Genomic DNA, 19,116 nt, shown 5'->3' with positions numbered 1-19,116 from the left:
AATATCTTTATTTTTTAATATGATGGCAATAGTGGATGGTAGCGTACTTTTTTTTTTTTAATGTCCTTACTTGGCAAAATACAAAAGCTGGTGACTGTCAATGTGGAGAAAATATAGACTTGACAACTCCATGCTGTCTCAAGTCATTTAAAAATGCTAACGGCGGGCTTCCCTGGTGGCGCAGTGGTTGAGAGTCCGCCTGCCGATGCAGGGGACGCGGGTTCGTGCCCCGGTCCGGGAAGATCCCACATGCCGTGGAGCGGCTGGGCCCGTGAGCCATGGGCGCTGAGCCTGCGCGTCCAGAGCCTGTGCTCCGCAACGGGAGAGGCCACAGCAGTGAGAGGCCCGTGTACCGCAAAGAAAAAAAGAAAAATGCTAACGGTCCAGGAGGTGCACAAATTCCCCCCACATATGTGGCCATGGAAGGCTCTGGAAGGCCAGGACACACAGGCTAGGGAGCCTGGTCAGCCCCACCTGGAGGAGGGGCAGAGGGCTGGGGTTCCTGAGGGGTGGAGCGGGGCAGGAAGGCACTCAGCGAGCTGTGGACCTGGAAGCTGAGGCTGCAGGGGCGGGTGGGGAGCAGCTGGGGCCCGGGGAAGGGCCCGCTCCCCTCTCCAGACCCACATCGGTGATGGCATCCTCCAGCCCCCAGACCAGGCAGCCCAGGAAACGCGCTCAAGGGTCAGGGCTCTGAGAAGGCCACCTGTCTGACCCTGGGGACCGCACTCCGGGAGCCCAACCCAGAAACAGGCAGCAGCACAGAGACAGACTGCACGTTCCTGATGCTGAAGACGGACCAGCCCGAGAGCGGTCCCGCATCTCAGCTGAACAACCACACAGAGCTGACAGCGCCATCTGTGCCTCTGAAAGGCACATCTTCAGTGTGCGACGGGGGCACGCATAGCCCCAGCCCTAAGTGTGTCCCTAAGGACATCAGTGACTGAAACGCGACTCCACGGAACGCCTGTGGGCCTGAGAAGAGGCTGGCAGGAGGCCACCCGAGTGCCCACGAGCACGCACTGCTTCCACCATCAGGAAACAATACATGCTACTTTCAAAAAGAAACGTAAAGAATAACTTAAAGCAGAATCGCACACAAAATCTGCCGAAGGCCCTCTGTTGCCTTGCTCTGCACCCCGAGACTTGGCAGGGGTGGTCCCAGACTGCTTGGGTGGACGGAGAGAAGGAAGGAGGGGTGGGGGGACGGACGGACGAGTGGGTGGCTGGGTTCTGGCCTGTCCACTGAGAGAGGTGCAGCCTGAGCCACACGTCCAGCCCCTCCCGGGGCCTCAGAGTCTTCCTCCATGAAGGGGAACAGCCTTACCTGCCCCCTTCCTTCCCAGGGTACTTGCGGGATGCAAGGAGCCGAGGGCAGGGCTGAGCCCCGCCAGCAGGAAGCCCCACCTGCTGCCACAAGCTAATTCCAAAGCATCAGGAATCATCAGGGCAGAGAACGCTAAACCCACTGGTGACTGGCCCAGACCTCGGAGGTGCAGCCGGAGCTCTGGTGTGTGGCAGACACGTGAGGGGACAGTCAGTGAAGCAAAAAGTGTGCAAGAGACGCATGTCCCGCCACCTGAGTGCACACCTGTACACAGGTGTGTCTACATGGGTGTCACACATCTGTGTTGGGGGTGGCCCCACGTGAGCCCAGCCAGCTGTCGGGCTGGTGTGTAGATGGGCCGGCATGCGAGTGGGTGCAGGGCACATGCGTGTACACCCACACGCACCACACGCACACTCACAGGCTGTCCCGCAGCTCCTGCGTGCCACTTGGCGTCCCCAGGGACCGGAGGCTCTGCTCCAAGAAGGCCACTGCCGAGAGAAGGGGGCAGGAGTCAGGGGCAGCGGGGCTCCACCACGCAGTCCCCACCCTCCAGGATGCGCCCCCAGCCTGCCTCTGTGCAGGGACGTGGGTGCCGAGACCCCACAGCAGGGCCCCAGGGCAGCCCTCTCCCCAGCTGTCCAGAGACAGAGGCCCTGAGTGGGGCTCAGGGACCCTGGGGAGCTGCCCCAGTGGGCCTCGCCCTGGCTCTGGGGAGGGAGGGGATTCTCTCCCCCGCTGGTCAGCGCTCTCTGACCTGGGAGAGCTCAGAGTTCAGGGCAAACGCGAGCTCCCACCCACGAGGGTACAGGGAGCCCGGGCCACCCTGTGCCCATGCCCCCGTGTCCTGAGGGAGTGGAGGACAAGCCCTGTCCTCGTGGGCTGTGGCTCTCGCCCTGACCCCTAGCCTCGGTGACCTGTGAGGGGGCGGCCCTGCCAGTCTGAGGGAGGCTCTGACACGCTCCTCCCCAGGGGGCCCATCCAGGTCCCAGGTGTGCGACGGGGGAGGGAGGAACGGGCCCAAGAGGGCACCTGCCGAGGACACAGCCCAGCCTGAGCCCAAAGCACTGGGCTCATGCCCTGCCCCCACCTCGCTGTCCTGCGTCGGCAGGGCCTGGGCCACAGGGCACCCTAGTGCGGGAGGCCACCACCCCGAACCTCCCGCAGTGCACTCCGCGGCCCGGACCAGGGCAGGGTGAGGCCAGGGCACTGACTCACCATTGGAGTTGATTCGGAAGACGCTGGCCGACGTCTCCTGGAACAGTTCCTGGAGGTCACTCAGGTCCATCTCGGTGGCTGTGAGGAGACAGGAGGGGGAGGTCACATCTTCACTGCGCAGCCTGAAGGCGGATCCCTGGGTGGATCCCAGGGCCACCATGCTTGGGCAGAGCCACCCCCTCCCAGCTGTGTCCCCTCGGGGTCCAGCAGAGCCTCAGAGACAGAACAGGAGCCGCAATGCTCAGTGGGGGCCGAAGAGAAGGGCAAAGGGGGCAGCTCCTCGGGCCAAGCCCCCACTGCTGGGCACAGCCCAGGGCAACGGCAGCCTCAGAAACTGCGGAAGTCAGAAAACCCCGCAATGACATCTTTAAGCACTGAAAAGAAAGGAAAAAAAAATCAGTCAACCAGAACTCTGTACCCAGTGGAGATATATTTCAAAACTAGAGGCAAAATAAAGACTGATTCTCAGACAGAAAAAAGCTGAGAGAAGCTCTTTCAGCCAGAGATGCAGAACAGGAAATGTTGAAAGCAGCTCAGGAGGGCAAAGGACGCTTGGATCGGCCGGAGGAGCTGAAGACCGCAGTGGGCGAGCGTGCGGGCAAGCGAAGACGTCCTGTCTCGCTCTTGACCTAGTTCAGAGTCAGATCATCGGAGCCAAACGAGCACCAATGGCGTTAGACGTGACGTATGTGCGGGGTGCAGGGGCGCAGACGGGAGTCCTGTAAGGAGCTCACACACCAGGAGGAGGCGAGGCTGTTCCTCGAGGGAAGGCCACGGACGCTAAAGACGCTGGTTACACACTCCAAGCAAAGCCATTCAAAACCAGAACACCCCTAAGCCAACAGCGGAGGGAACACAGAGCACTGCACCCCACTCGGTCACTCCAAAGAAAGAAGGCACAGCGGAGGTAACACAGAGCACTGCACCACGCTCGGTCACGCCAGAGAAAGAAGGCAGAGAGAAGAAGGACGAGGGGTCACAGGGAAACAAAGGAAGCAACTATCGACGTGGCAGATTTACCCCAAACACACACGTTTTGACACAAGAGAGAACCCATCTAAGGCAGGGTCATGCATCACAGCCCACGCATGACCAGTAAAGACCACGCTGGAGTGTGGATTCAGAACATCTCTGTCATCACCGGAAGCTCAGGGTGAACTGCTGCCACCACTCAATCCACAGCAGAGATGTCAGATGGGACAAAAGCAAACTCGACGGCATGCCGAACACGAGAAACCCAGCTCACGTGTAAAATCAGATACAGCTTATAAAGTAAAGGATTGGAAAGTGCATCCATGTAACAGTAATCATGAGACAGCTGGAGGGGCCACGACTGACATCAGACAGAGTAGCACTCAGGACGATGGGTCCAACCAGAGACCAAAAGGACGTGGTTACAATGGTATCGGGGACGAGCGACAAAGACAAATGACCTAAATATGCACCTCGTATCACTGTGTGAAAATACACGAAGTAGAAACTGGCAAAACTGAGACTCGCCGACACCCCACTCTCAGGAGTTCCCAGTACGAGCAGACAGAAGATCCGCTGTCTGTCAGTGCTCTCCAGCAACTTGACCGGAATGAGCATCGCAGGACGCGCCACCCAGCAGCAGCGGAACGCACATCCTTGTCAGACACACAAGCAACTCGCAGAGGATGCCGATACCTCAGGCCATAAAGCAAGTCTCGATTGTCGATAATAGTTGAAATTACGCACAGTATAGTCTCTGACCACAACAGGACTAGGAACCAATAACAGAAAGAGATCTGGAAATAGACACTTATTTGAAAAACAACATATTTCCAAATAACCATTAGGAAAGAAAAAAATCACAAAGGAAATTAGAAAATATTTTAAACTGAATGAAAACATAATACAAATGTGTGTAAGTAAAGCAATGTGCTGAGGATAATTTGTAGCAATAAATACTTACATTAGAAAAGGATAAAAGTCCCAAGTCAATGATCTAACAGAAACAAATCAACCCCAAAGTAGAAAGGAAATAATAAAGGTCAGCAGAAATCAGTTAAATCGAAGTGGGTAAATAGAGAAAACTGATGAAGTAAAAATCTGGCTCTTTGAAACTATCAACAAAATTGATAGACTTGCAGCCAGACTAGTTGAGAACAAAACAGAAAAGAAACAAATTAGCAACATCAGGAAGGAAGGAGGAGCTCTCACTACAGGTCCTACAGGCATTCAGATGACACGAGGGGAACTTTAGGAACAACTCGTGCCAGCAACTCTGACAACTTGGACAAAACAGGCAAGTCCCTTGAAAGACACAAAACAGTGAAGCTCACTCGAGAAGGACCGCAGCAAGGGTGGCACAGACTGTTAGAGAGACTGTGGGTGACAATCCTCCCACAGAGAAAGAAAGGCCGTCTCAGATGGTGGCCACATACTTAAGGGAAGAATAATACCAATTCTACAGAAAGCCTTTCGGAAAACAGGAGGAAATGATTCCCCACTCATTTCAATACTGGCCTCATAGTTTCCGTAATCAGACAGTGTGGGCTGTATAAGCAGAGACACAGATTGAAAGAAACATGAAAACAGAGGTGCGCAGCTCATTCCATGTTCAACCAACAGTGCGGTAGCTGGGTATCTACAGAACCTCGACCCCAAATCCACCACACTCAAAAATGAACTCAACGTGGACCACAGGTTCAATACAGGTGTCTGGCAGGTCCCTTGCCTTGTCTCCAGAATCAAGGTTGAGCAGATGCACGCGACAGGCCAGCAGCCCAGGAAGAGATGGACGTGGGTGTGAGCAGACGCTGCACCAAAGAAGAAGGATGAACGGACAGACAGCACAGGACAAGCCCCTGGTGCAGAGACCGGGCTGCGTCGCAGCGAGGCCCTTCTCCCGCCAGCTCTGTGTGGCTGAAGCCAGCATGACTGCCAGCAGGGACGCCAAGCAGAGGGCTTCTCACAGCTGCCCTGGGGCCTGAAAACGTACAACCGCTGTGGACGATGGCTCGGCAGTTTCTTACAAAGTTAAACTTACACTCACGCTGGACCAGCAATTCGACTCTCAGGTATTTATCCAAACCCGCCAAGAAAGCGAGGACGTGTTTCCACACAGATGTTCACACGCCCTTTTACTGCGCCAAAAGCCGGCAACGAGGAGCCCGCCCACCACGTGGACGGACACAAACCGTAGAGCGGCCCCTCCCGAGCAACAGAAGGACAAGCTATGACACACCCCACACCCACGGCCAGTCCTCGAACATACTAGGACAGGGGAGGAAGCCGGAGCCGAAGGAGAGCAGCCCGCAGACCTCACACAGGCTGGGAGGGAGAGCAGAGCTGGGCCGGCATCTGGAGGGGAGCAGGGGCCACCCACTGCAGCCCCGGCTCTAGGCCAGCCCAGCCCCAGGGCAGCACGGAGATGTGACACTCGTGCAGCGGGGACCCAGCGCAGGTACTGGGCGCCCTCACCCTCCTCCGGCTCCACAGCTGCTGCCACGATGGCCTCACACAGCAGTTCTGCGGCCCGTGTGCCGCCCAGACGGCACCTATTATTACCGCCCCAGCGCTCTCTGGGCTGCCAGACAGCAGGCCTGCGCTGACCTCGCCCTCCCTGACCCGCTGTGCCTGACTGCAGCCTCTGTGGAGAAGTCAGGCCCCGCAGAGCGATGCTCCCCTGGAAAGCCCGGGAAGGGCTCTGCCTGGGAGGCCCGAGGTAACTGGGGTAACAGGGTCTCAGGTCCCCACCTGCCCATCCTGAAGCTGCAGGGCCAGCCCAGCCCGAGCCAAGGCCTCGTCTGGACACTGAACCAGAAACAGAGAGAGAAAAGCAAGTGCGTGTGGGACGAGCAGGGTAAGCGCTGCCCTGGAGACCCTGTGTTTCAGCTTCACATGTGACACTGCCAGGAGAAGAGGTCTTTCTCATTGTAGGTCACAGCCCAAAGGCTGGAACTAGGTGCCCTTGAGAAGACAGCTGCATCTTGTCTGTGCCTGGCTCTGCTCTGCGACGGGTGAGGGAGGGGACGAGCACCACCGAGGAGGAAGCCAAGCCCCTGAATGCCTGGGGTTTAGACGCTGTCACGTGCACGACGGCCGGCTGCGCGAGCACGTGAGTGAAGGAGCAGAGGATGAAGGACAGGAAGGATCCAGAGATCGTGGAGGGAGGACTGAGGGGAGGGACAGCGGCCTTCAGTGGCCACGAGCTTCCTGCCGGCTGAGCTGGGCGATGAACTCACCTCTGGGCAGCTCGGGGCTGAGGCCCTCAGAGGGCAGAGCCTGGCAGGAGAAGGTCTTGGCCACAACCTGCTCCACAGGCGTGAGGGCCAGGGCCTGGGGCTTGGCAGGGCCGGGGCCAGGGGCCACTCCACGCAGGTCGCCCAGCTTGCGCCGCACGACGGCACGCAGGTCCCGCCACTTGTGCTTGAGGTCCACGATGTCGCGGCGGCAGTAGCCCAGCGCGTTCACGGCCTGCAGGATGCGGCTCCACACGCGGTACCTCCGGGTGGGCTCGGCCCTCAGCAGCCCGGTGCCAAACAGCAGCTGGTGGTGCTTGCTGACCTTGGCCACCAGCACCTCCGTCTCCTGCGGACAGAAGTTGGGCTTCCTCTTCTTGGCCCGGGAGGCCCTGGGCCCCGCCACCCGGCCATGGGCCCTTGCAGCCAAGTCCTTCCTCGGGCCGGCAGGCGGCGAGGTGCGCTCCGGTGTCCCGCTGCCGTCCGTGGCGACCCCTGGCCCTGGAAAGGCACCAAAAGGCGGGTGTTTAAGGCCCCGGCCAGTGGAGTGGCAGATACGGTGGAGGCTCCCGGGGAGCCTCTTCAGATCCAGAACATTGCTGCCAGCTCCCACCCACCGGCCCCCTCCCTGCTGGGTTGCCCAGAGGCCTGGGTCCAAGTCCTGGCCCTGCAGCTGCCTGGCTGGGCGCCATGCGGCAAGGACCTCACTTCCGGGCCATGGTGCCCATCTACCTCCAAAAAGGGCCACCCGGCCCTACCTGCCTCCAGAAGCTGATGTCAGGGGCAAAGGAGTGAGAAGGTTGGGACAGCTGTCTCCTGTCCGCAGGGAGAAGGCCCTCTGGGGCCAGGGCCAGCCTGGGGACAGCACTCACCACTGACACGCCAGACACCCTGGCCAAGAACCCACCCCTTGGGGCACCACTGACCCCTGCCTTCCTGCCCAGCTGCATGAGTCCTGCCCTCGGCTTCCCCTCCCACGCAGCGTCCTCCTGAAGCACACACCGAGGACCCGACACTCGCCTGCCAGCCCCCTCTGCAAGGAGGATGCAGGCTCTGGGGCCAAGAGACCAAGGGGTCACGGGAGCCGGTCCAGCCCCTCACTCTGTCCTGCAGGGTCAACCTCGTCCCTGAAGCCCACAGGGCCCTGACAGCCTGGCAACATCCCTCCTGCCACTGGTGCAGCCCCACCACGCCATCAGCTGGCCCTGGGAAGGGACGTGCTGGTGGGGGTGAGGGTGGAGACGGGCCAGGCCCCCGCTTTTAGTGTTTGTCTGTTTTTAATATTTATTTATTTATTTGGTTGCACCAGGTCCTAGTTGCAGCACGTGGGCTCCTTAGTTGCAGCTTGCCAGCTCCTTAGTTGCAGCATGCGAACCCTTAGTTGCCGCATGTATGTGGGATCTAGTTCCCTGACCAGGGATCGAACCCAGGTCCCCTGCATTGTGAGCAAGGAGTCTTATCCACTGTGCCACCAGGGAAGCACCCACAGCCTGAGCCCCTGGAAGCCCATGCCCCGCCTGACCCTGCCTCCTCAGTGCTCATCATCTCTGGGTGGCCTTCCCTGGCCACCCAGACCCAGCATCCCAGCGGAAGTACCTCGCTTCCTGGCCCTTGGGCCTCTGGGTGTACCGGCCAGCCCCAGATCACCTTCCCCGTCCTTGCCCACACAGGGGTCCTGCAGGCTGCTCTCTGGCGACGGGCAGGGGAAAGGACGGATTCCGTACTCAGTCCAACATTTAGTGCACTCTACAGACAGCAAGGGACAGTCTCGGTTATGCCCCGCCTGCCTGCAGAGTGGCTCAGGGTGCCGCTGGTAGAACGAGGCTCTCACGCAGCACAGCAGGTGTGCCAGGCCCTCCAAGCATCCATGTTGACAGCTCCACTCACTCAGACCCACCTCCTCCAGGAAGCCCTCCCTGACTGCCACACCCTCCAGAACGCCCCGTTTGCTGAAAGAGAGCAATCAGTTCAGAACTTTAAATTTTCCAAATCTTTCTCCACACCCAGGTTCTTCTGAAAGGTAATTCCAAACCAGTACGAAACTCCTTAGAGCAGAGCCTCAGATGTGGCCCACAGACCAGGCCAGGCCTTTGACAGGTGTTATCTGTGTGCAACAAACAACGCGGCAAAAACGGAGAATAAGGCCTTGGGAACGTCTGTGGCAATTTGAAATCGCCGCAACACCAGCACAGGACCATACTGCTGTATTTCATGAAAGCACTGTTCCTGGTGTACTGGAAGTGAAAATAAAAACGGGTTCCCCTGACACTCGGCTGCCGAGCTGAGGAGCAACTGTGGGGTTTCCTCTTCGATAATTTTCATTCATTCAGAAACACTTCCTGCACAGGTCTGCCAAAATTCCTGAGCCCTAAGATGCACGTCGTGAAGACACTCAGACACCTCTCTGAGCAAGCTGCCTTCTGTCCGCGGCACCTTGGGGCCCACGGAGGCGGTGGTGCCGGGCAGAGGCTACACACCAGAGCCCGTGAGGCTGCGTGGGCCCTGCTCCGCCTGGCTCTACGAGGAGGGCACTTGCCAGAAGCCTGCTCCAGGGGAGACATCTGAGCACGTCGACAGTCTGGCAAAGTCCTGGGGACTGGCAGTCCCAGCCCGTCTCAGCGCTGAGCTCCTACAGCGGCAGCTCCTTCGCAGAAAAGGCCTCCACGTTGGGTGTATCTGCGGGTCTGAGGGTCCAGGACAGGGCCCATCTCGCACGAGGTCAGGGCCTAACCTCCCCTCTTCCCCAGGGGCTTCCTGGGGAGCCTCCAGGCAGGGCCTCCTCCTCAGGCACCCACCCAGCCTCCCCTGCAGGCAGACACTCCCCAGGCCCGGGAACCCTGGCCCCAGTGACGGCTGCCCAGACAGCACTGTGTAGGGTGGAGATGCAGCCGCCCAGGTCCCGGGCGATGCGGTCACCCTTCTGCTTCGTGGGGAGCAGGGAGACCGCAGGCCCGGCTGGCAGGCCAGGTGCCACTCGATGCCCAAGCCTCGCTGGCATCCGGTCACCAGGAGTCCAGACCCTGCCCACCTCCCCCTGGTTGCTCCACAAGGTTCCCAGACACCATGGAGGGGCCAGTCTGATCTGCCCTCCGGAGTCACGTGAACTTTGAACTTTGGGGGGTGGGGGGGGAACTGGGACAATTTACACGTAAATGCAGACAATTAAAAAGGAAACAATAAAGATCATTTGCAACCACACATCCCTAGGTAAACACTGTCCACACTCGGGCTGAGGTCTCGCGCAACTAGAAGACTGTGGACGGGGCTTTGCCTGTTTCATTCCCCATGTCCGTCCACCATCCCACCGGGCCGTGGATGGGTCGTCGGCACTCTCCAACAACTGATCCCCACGGCGGCCGCCTCTCTTCACTGTCTCCCCAGGCTGAGGGGTGGCGGCATTTCTGAACTCTGTCTCCTACCCCCATGTAGGTAGGACAGACACCTCTGCCTGTACCCCTGATTATTCCCTAACAGACAAGAGGCGTGGCTGGGCCGAGAGGGAAGGCAGCGGGGTCTGGAGGCAGGGAGCCGTGTGCCCTCCCCTCCGGGGGAGCCCGCCCCCCCACAGCCTGGCCACGGGAGAATGGCCAAGTTCGCTTCCAGCGCTCCAGGCACCGGCGAGGCCGAGCGCCTTCTCCCGTGCTGCGAGCCGTCGCGATCTCGTCACAGATCTGGCCCACCCGCACGAAGACGCGGCGGCGGCCCCTTCTGTTTGTGTGAGCTTGCGTGTTAGTCGCGCCCCACTTGGCTTTCTGCTGCACTTGCGATGGGATTTCACCGTAGGGGCCCGCTCTGAGCTCGCCATAGTTAACTTCAGGGCCCCCGAGTGAGCCGCAACACACGGCGCTTGGCACACAGCAGGTACTGGTGACGGCAGCTGCTCCCACACCTGGGGTCTCCGCAGGGCCCCACCGTTCTGGCTGGGAGGCCCAGCCCTGCCTCCCTGGGAGCCTTCCTGGTCACCCCCGGAATCACACCAGCATCCCAGAAGCAGCCGTGGTCTCAACAGCTGTCAACAAATCAGGAAGATGCAGACCCTTCTCTGACAGAAATGCAATTAACTTAGAAATCATTTTTAAAAGACAATTAGAAAGAAATACGTATGTTTGGAAATGACGAACTATAATTCTAAATAAATCCTGGATCAAAGAAGAAATCATAATGGACATAAAATATTTACAACTAAACACTAACAAAAAAATACTATATATTTTTAAATGTGTGAGATTCGACTAAAACAGTGATTATTTGGACATTTATAATCTTAAATACTTTTATTAGAAAAGAATAAAAACTAAATTTGAATGAGGTAAACATCCAGCTTAGGAGTCAGAAAAATAAAACAGCGTCAACTCAAAGAAAGGAGGAGGAAAATAGCAAAAACATGGGCAGAAATCCATCAAATTTTAAAACTAGCATATGATAGAGATCAAGAAAGTCAAGTCAGCTCTTTGGAGAGGCTCATAACACTGCCAAGGGTCTGGCAATATTGTTTACGAAAGAAGAAAACGGGAAGGTACAAATAAACAACATTAGGAAGAAAAAAGAGAATGTGATCCAGGTACCACAGACGTTACCAAAACAACAGGAACAGAGCTTCACCGGGTTAACTTGCTCAGTCTCCACCACGACAGGAGGGAAGCCTTTCCTGGTCCATTTTCAGGTGGTCGGGGCACAGCTGGAACGCGGCAGAGCAGGGGGTCGGAACCAGAGCAGCTACCCTCCGAGCTATGCCCTTGACCAAACAATAATGCTGCCCGGGTCCCACTGGACAGTGACACGCTACCACGCACGATGTCATTTCAATCAATTTGAACATTTAGACGAAGCAGACACATGTCCAGAAAAATACAACAAACTGACCCAAGAAGAAACAGAGAGCCTGGACAGCCTTCACAGATGGAGAGAGTAATGGGCAGTCCAAAGCAGTCCACAAAGAAAACTCCAGGCCCGCGTGGCAGTTTTACAGCAAAATCCCAGATGCCTGTGAGGAACACAGAGTCCTCTTCGTCCCAAAACTCACACAGAACATAAGCACCATTTCTACTCAACCCTGAACTAGAGCATCGGGCCGGCTCCAGACGGCAGGAAAAATAAGTAAAAGATAAAAGCATTGAAATAGAAGAGGAAAATACTGTTGTTATTCATAAATGACACTATCTATACAGAAAACCCAAGATTCTACAAATTATTACAATTAATAAAAAGAATTTAGCAAAATGGCAGGACAAAGTCAGTGGGCAAAAGTCAATTACACTCCACAGGGAGAACCTGGCGTCCTCAAGAAATAAAGTTCAGGAGGAAAAAAGAAAAACTAAGATAGAGGAGAATCTAGAGATTTGGAAAGACTTAAAAGGCGCATCATCGACTACAACGCGTGGATCTCGTAAGGACCCCGTGGAAACGCATGTCTCTGTGGTGCTCCGGAACCCAGCGGTGGGCAGGAAGCCACGGCTGCAACTGTACGACACTTGGTCATGGAAAAGAGACACACGCTGAAATACTCACACAGGAGATGTGCTGACGTCTCGGGCTTCCTTCTCAATGCCCTGGGCAGAGGGGTCATGAGGGCAGAGGTGAGGCTGGACCAGCCACGGGGGATGCCCCTCACCCTGAAACCCAGTGGACGGGTGCTGGGTTCATGATATCACTGCGTCTACTGTTCTGTTTGAAGTATCTCACATTTAGAAAGTTAAAAAATAGGATGTAAAAATTAAATAAAACCTCTGGACTTTCCTTCTTAAAACAACCAGTCGTGTGTGCGTGCACCAGCAACCATGACTTGGAACGTGTAATTTATACCATTTATAATGGACCAATTATAAAAGCAGCAAAAAACATGTTGTCATTTTGTTAAGTTTAATGGAAGATATGTAAGATCTTTATGGAGAAAATTATAAACCTTTATTGAAAGAGGTTAAAGACCCAATAAACAGAAAGACCTACACGTTCATGGGCTGGAAGACTGGTGATGACAGAGATTCCGATTCTCACACGTTAACACAGCGGAAGCAAAGCAATCGCAGGCCAAGTCTGACGCAGGGATTCTATAATCCATTCAGCAGCAAAAGGCCAAAATACCCAAGACATTTCTAAGGAAAAACAAGTAGAGCAACTTGCCCTAAAAAATATCAAAGTTACAACAACTGCATGAAAATTAGGGTAGAACTTTGCACAGGAATAGAAAACTTGACCAGGAGAACCTGTAAGGGAAACTGTGCTCATCACAGAGCTGGCACTGCAGGTCTGCAGAAAGGGATGGAATTTTCAGTCAAGGGCCCAGGGACCATCTGTTATACGGAGAAAAGTGCTATTGCACTCCACCCTCCCCTCCCCACCTCTCACCATAAACAAAAATCAATTCCAGGTGATTGCAAGACTTAAATATGAAAAACAAATTATATAAGCTTTAGAGGAAGTAAAGGCAAAATCATTATCACCGTATCATAGAATTTATTAAACAGAAAACGCACACCATGACAGGGATGATTGATAAACTCAGCTACGTCGTGATTAAGAACCTGCTTTCCTCAGCAGCACCATAATGAAAAGCCAGCCCAGTGGACAAAGGTTTCACCTCCAGAAACCTTGTACATCGACAAGAACAAGACAAACTCAAAGGAAAAATACACGAAAGAGTTACCCAGAGAGCCCCAAATGCCCAGTGATCCCACGAAAACCTGATCAATCCCATGAGTTACCAGAGAAATGTGAATTACAACCAGAAGACCCCATTCCACGCCCACAGACGGGCAAACAGTTAAGGCCGCCACCGCCCGGTGCTGAAGGGATGGGAAGCAGGGGCAGGTCAGCACAACCACCGGTCACCGAGCTGGCCACCCCTGGCCACCCCCTCGCTTGGGCCGTCCCGACAGCGCCAGCGTCCAAGGGTCCTCAGCACCACCACGCAACAGGGCCCAAAACAGGTGCCCTAACAGCCCCTCGCCCATGGACCAGGAACGCCTGCCACGGCCACGCACATGACCCAGCGCCACAGCGAAGGGAGATGGAAGGGCAGCCACGTGAACGGCAGTGACTCAGGGGCAAAACAGCAAAACCAGCAAACTGCAGAATAATTCAACCGTACAGAGTCCCAAAACACGCAGACTCGCAAGGTCTGTGTGAGACTATGACATGTAGCAGCAAAACCACAAGCAAGAGCCAGGAAGCCGCAACCCACAGCCCAGGGGTGACGGGAAGGAACTGGGATCCAGGGGAGGCACCTGGGAGTCCACGTCGCCAAGCCTTAAACCGTCACATTTAAAGTCCCCATGCACACTCACTCACACTCACTGAGTCGCACATCTGCCTGGCACCCCCAAGGACACGAAATCAGTTACGTAAGCCACACGTCCTGCCGAAAACCCCCTTGGCCCAGGGAAGGGAGCCAGCGAGTGAGCAGACTGTGCGGTCAGCCTGTGGGGTGAGGGCTCGGCACCCGGAAACCTAGAAGCGGATCCCGCCCGGTGTAGCTCAGGACAGTGTCCAGCACCGCGCGGGCCTCGCTTCCCGCACTGCACACTGCACGCTAACACCTGCTCCACAGTCACCCACTCAGCCATCTGCCAAGCACCCGCAGACCACCGCAGAATGACCGCAGACACCCAAGTCCACCCCGCAGCAGAGCAGCCTCCCTACTCTGCTCTCTCCTGGTGCCAACTCAGCCCAACGCCAACGGCGCCATCCCAGCCCAGGGCCAGGGCCACCCCTGGTCCCGGGTCACAGGCAGCGCCGGCCAGAACAGAACCCATCTACAGCCACCAACACAGCACAGTGGAGACCCGCCCACACTGCCCACTGCTGTCCTTACCTAGGGGCTGATAGCCTTGTGTGGAGGGCCCCCCAAAAGGGCCGTGGCTCCCCAGGCCGCCGCTGCCAGCGATGGATCCGTAGGACATCTTCTCACAGAAGGCAGGGCCGCCGCCTTCCTGCAGAGCTGGAAGAAACCAAACCTGGGCAGGGAGGGAGGAAAGAGGGTTTAGCGCTGGGATTCAGGATGCACTCTGGCCCCGCCCACCCTGCCTAGGAGTCAGACTCTGCTGCACCCTCACCTTGCAAGTCAACAAATAATGTGTAAATGTTGAAAAAAATCAAGCAGTAGCGACACGAGTGTGTTATTCAGAGGAAAGCATCAAAGATCTACTAGAAGAATCCAAAGCAGCTGACTCGGGACAGGAAGGAGGGCAGCTAGGGGTGACTTTTCTCTGAATTAACCATGTGGCGCTCCTTTACTCCATAAACTTCATGGATGGATAACGTAAAAATATTAAAGCTTAATTTGCAAAATTCCAGTAAGATCATCCTCCAGAAAGATCAGTGTGGAAACAAGAGCTGCGGCTGCAGGGGTGTCTGCCTTGAGCAGACAAGATCCAGGTGGGGGCCCAGCATCTCCTCCGATCTCTGGAAGGCCGCCCCATCATTGTCCTGTGCGGCCATGCAGACCCCAGGCAGGCACAGGGACCCAAGAGGACTCGGCCCAGTTCCACAGGTGCACCCGTGCACCTACTGTGCACCAGGCAATGTGTCCAACGTGGTCAAGGGGGCCTGGCCCTGGGGACCTGAGCATCGAGTGGGCGACAAGGGATCCAACAGCAGCTTTCAGAGACCCTGGGGGCACAGCAGAGCCACAGACCGGCGGGTCCCCAGGGCAGCAGCTCAAGCAGGATCTGAGCCGGGAGCAGAGAGCAGGTGGCCAAGCCGCAGAGCCACGGTTTGAAGGGAGGGGCAGGGCAGCCCGGGGAAGACAGGAGGGACAGCAAGTGTAAGGCGGTCCCACGGCCACCTGGGGGACTGGCGGAGGCTGCGGGGCGGCACTAGGGACCCTCCAACCCAAAGGCCCACCGTGCGCCCAGCCACAGACGGGCAACTGGAAGGGACTGCGGGGCCCAGCCAACAGCACCTGTTGCTTGAGAGGCAAAAACAATCCAAGGGACTGCCACAGATGTCCAGGCAGGTGAGGGGTCGTGGCAGTCCTGGTCTGAGAAGGGCAAGTCCCCAGCCTGCCATCTCATCTAACCTGCAGTCTCACACGGCCTCTGCCTTTGCTCAGGAACTGGGAGATGGAGGCCATCCCACCGCTGGGCCACAAAGACTCAGCCCAGCCCGAGGACACTGGTCTGGGAACACGAAACGCCACCGGGCAGGACTCTGGGCCTCAAGGCCCTGGGGACCCGGAGCCCAGCGGGCCCGTCCCCGGTGGCTCGCAGCCACCCACCCCCACCCCCAGGCTCCCCACGTGCCAGGCTGCACCCTCAGCTTCCTCCCCGCCGCTCCCGCCCATCCACCCGCAGCCAGTTCACGCCCCGACTTCTGCACCAAGGTGTCCCCCAGCAAGGGCAGGCAGCAGGCAGCAAGGACCCAAACAAAGAAGAGGGAGGGAGCCGCTGGCAACCCAGAGGGCGGGCGGAAGCTGCAGCCGGGCCAGGCCAGAGGGCCGGGCGGATGCTGCTGGGCTGTGGTGTCCCAGGGCAGCCCCAGGCTGCCTCCAAACTGCTGGGCAGAGGCCAAGGGAGCAATGCCCGCTCCCCGGGAGGCCTCCTACCAAGCGGCTTCCACCGCCCACCAGGGCTGCCAGCCTCCTCCAGCCTCGTGCCCCTGGCTCATGTTGGCGCCAGGCTGTGCCCTGGACGTCAGCCCCCTGCCCCGCAGCAGCCTGAAGGGAGCCGTCTGTCCTCAGACTGCCCAGATCCTGTCCCCCAGGCACCAGAGGAAGTGCGGGTGCCAGGGGACGCCCCCAGCAATGCAGCCCTGCCTGCAGGACAAAGCCCCCAGGCCCGGGGGAGGAGCGGCCCGCCAGCAGGATGCCAGGGGACACGGGGCTAGAGGGGCACCCGGACACGGCTCAGGCTGGGGGCCAACAAGCCGAGCTCCAGGGCCAGCGCTGAGGCTGTGGTAGGGCCGTCTCTGCCCCGGATGGGCTCCCACGCAGGGCGTGACCTCCGCCTGCAGCTCTCTCCTGCCGGCCTGGGTCTCTCAGAGGCCGGGGCCCCCGAAGACCAGGGTCGACCTTCCCAGTAGCAGACAAGGAACGGTACTGTCTAGACGGGGGTGCCACAGAATGGGCCCTGCCCCCCTCACTAAGCTGAAGGGACCCCCCTCCCCAAGGATGGAGAGCCGGTCCTCCCAAGCTGGGGCCTGCACAAGTCACTTCACCCCCCTGGTCCTGCTTTCTCATCTGTAATAGGGGGCAGCACGCCCGCCCTTAGCAGATTAGGGTGAGGCGTCAATCGGTGACCTTCAGGAGCTCACCTGTGAGCCTGTGCCCCGTGGTGACATGGGGCCACATGTGGCACTGGACAGCAGCGGCGCTGAGTGAGGGCCAGGCCTGGGGGCCGGAGAAGCGAGAGCAGCACGGCTGTCCCTCCTTCCTCCTGCCCTCAGCCTACCGAAGGCCTGAGCCCACCAGGAGCCGCAAGATGCGCCCAAAACCCAGAGCAGGAGGAGGGCACGGGGACCCCGCAGCCCCCTGGAGGTACGAGCTGACCTCTGCCCGATGGCTGCGCCTCGCCCTGCACCTCGCTCCTGCTGGAGCCTCTGTGAGGCCCTCCCGGCCGACGTGATGGGCCTGACAGCAGCAGCAGGTGTCCTCCCCGCTGGAGGGTCCACTCCCGGGCCTGCCCCACACCCACCTGCAGGGGAGCTGCTGGGGCAGACCTGCCCCGATTCTGCTCTGCGCTCTGCTCCACCCTGGGCCCAGTGGCATGGCTCCGGGTCCTGACCTGCATTGCTTAGAGACCGCAGAGCTGCCCCGGCGAGGGCGAGGGCGAGGTAGGAGGCAACACTGATGCCCAGTCCCGCCCACGCCACTCCAGGCAGAGGCGGAGCAGCCCAGGCTGCTGCCCACTGAGGGCCAGGAGGACATGGTGAGTCGGCCCGCACACGGCAGCCCTCAAGCTAGACCCACACTTCCCCCCACTGACCACCCCCCATGGGCCCACCGAAGGGGCTTCCGATGGGGGGCACTGGGGAAGCCAAAGCAGCTCGCAGACCCCGGGAGGAAGGCAAGGACATCACCCAAGACCAGGCTGCCCGGCACCAGGCCCCGCATCTGGAGTGTCCTGCAGGGAAGACATCTGGGACCTGTCTGGGGTCATGGGGGCCTTGGAGGATGACAGGCGTCTACCGTGGGCCCAGGGGAGGGGGTGGAGGTCCCTGTGCCAGGCATCCCCTGATCTAGCTCAAACCCCCAATTTTTTTTTTAACATCTTTATTGGAGTATAATTGCTTTACAATGGTGTGTTAGTTTCTGCTGTATAACAAAGTGAGTCAGCTACACGTATACATGCATCCCCATATCTCCTCCCTCTTGCATTTCCCCCCCACCCTCCCTATCCCACCCCTGTAGGCGTTCACAAAGCACCGAGCTGATCTCCCCGTGCCATGCTGCTGCTTCCCACTAGCTATCTATTTTACGTTTGGTAGTGTGTATATGTCCATGCCACTCTCTCACTTCGTCCCGGCTTACCCTTCCACCTCCCCGTGTCCTCAAGTTCATTCTCTATGTCTCCGTCTTTATTCCTGTCCTGCCCCTAGGTTCTTCAGAACCATTTTTTTTTTTAGATTCCATATATATGTGTTAGCATACAGTATTTGTTTTTCTCTTTCTGACTTACTTCACTCTGTATGACAGTCTTTAGGTCCATCCACCTCACTACAAATAACTCATTTTCATTTCTTTTTATGGCTGAGTAATATTCCATTGTATACATGTGCCACATCTTCTTTATCCATTCATCTGTTGATGGACACCTAGGTTGCTTCCATGTCCTGGTTGTTGTAAACAGTGCTGCAATGAACATTGTGGTACATGACTCTTTTTGAATTACGGTTTTCTCAGGGTATATGCCCAGTAGTGGGTTTGCTGAGTCATATGGTTGTTCTATTTGTAGTTTTTTAGGAACCTCCATACCGTTCTCCATAGTGGCTGTATCAATTTACATTCCTCCCTTTTCTCCACACCCTCTTCAGCATTTACTGTTTGTAGATTTTTTGATGATGGCCATTCTGACTGGTGTGAGGTGACACCTCACTGTAGTTTTGATTTTCATTTCTCTAATGGTTAGTGATGTTGAGCATCCTTTCATGTGTTTGTTGGCAATCTGTGTATCTTCTTTGGAAAAATGTCTATTTAGGTGTTCTGCCCATTTTTGGATTGGGCTGTTTGTTTTTTTGATATTGAGCTGCATGAGCTGCTCCTATATTTTGGAGATTAATCCTTTGTCAGTTGCTTCGTTTGCAAATATTTTCTCCCATTCTGAAGGTTGTCTTTTCGTCTTGTTAATGGTTTCCTTTGTTGTGCAAAAGCTTTTAAGTTTCATTAGGTCCCATTTGTTTACTTTTGTTTTTATTTCCATTTCTCTAGGAGGT

General features: G+C 57.0%; 1 protein-coding gene across 10 annotated transcripts in view; it reads right to left on the bottom strand.

The window, feature by feature from the left end:
• TSNARE1 (t-SNARE domain containing 1) overlaps nucleotides 1–19,116 on the bottom strand; it is a 117,139-nt gene that overhangs the window by 72,517 nt on the left and 25,506 nt on the right. For 7 of the 10 annotated variants that reach the window (XM_067712748.1, XM_067712744.1, XM_067712745.1 and 4 more), the window contains exons 2-5: nucleotides 14,561–14,702; nucleotides 6,754–7,251; nucleotides 2,543–2,620; nucleotides 1,746–1,815 (exon numbers count right to left, since the gene is read on the bottom strand). In XM_067712748.1, the coding sequence (XP_067568849.1) occupies nucleotides 1,746–1,815; nucleotides 2,543–2,620; nucleotides 6,754–7,251; nucleotides 14,561–14,702 (788 nt within the window). The remainder of the gene's footprint in view (nucleotides 1–1,745; nucleotides 1,816–2,542; nucleotides 2,621–6,753; nucleotides 7,252–14,560; nucleotides 14,703–19,116) is intronic. The other 3 variants (XM_067712750.1, XM_067712754.1, XM_067712746.1) reach the window with 2 other exon arrangements.

This window comes from Pseudorca crassidens, chromosome 17 (genome assembly GCF_039906515.1).
Source record: "Pseudorca crassidens isolate mPseCra1 chromosome 17, mPseCra1.hap1, whole genome shotgun sequence".
Classification (NCBI taxonomy): domain Eukaryota; kingdom Metazoa; phylum Chordata; class Mammalia; order Artiodactyla; family Delphinidae; genus Pseudorca; species Pseudorca crassidens.
The sequence above is the reverse complement of the archived record's forward strand: the minus strand, read 5'-3'. Positions and strand labels throughout refer to the sequence as shown.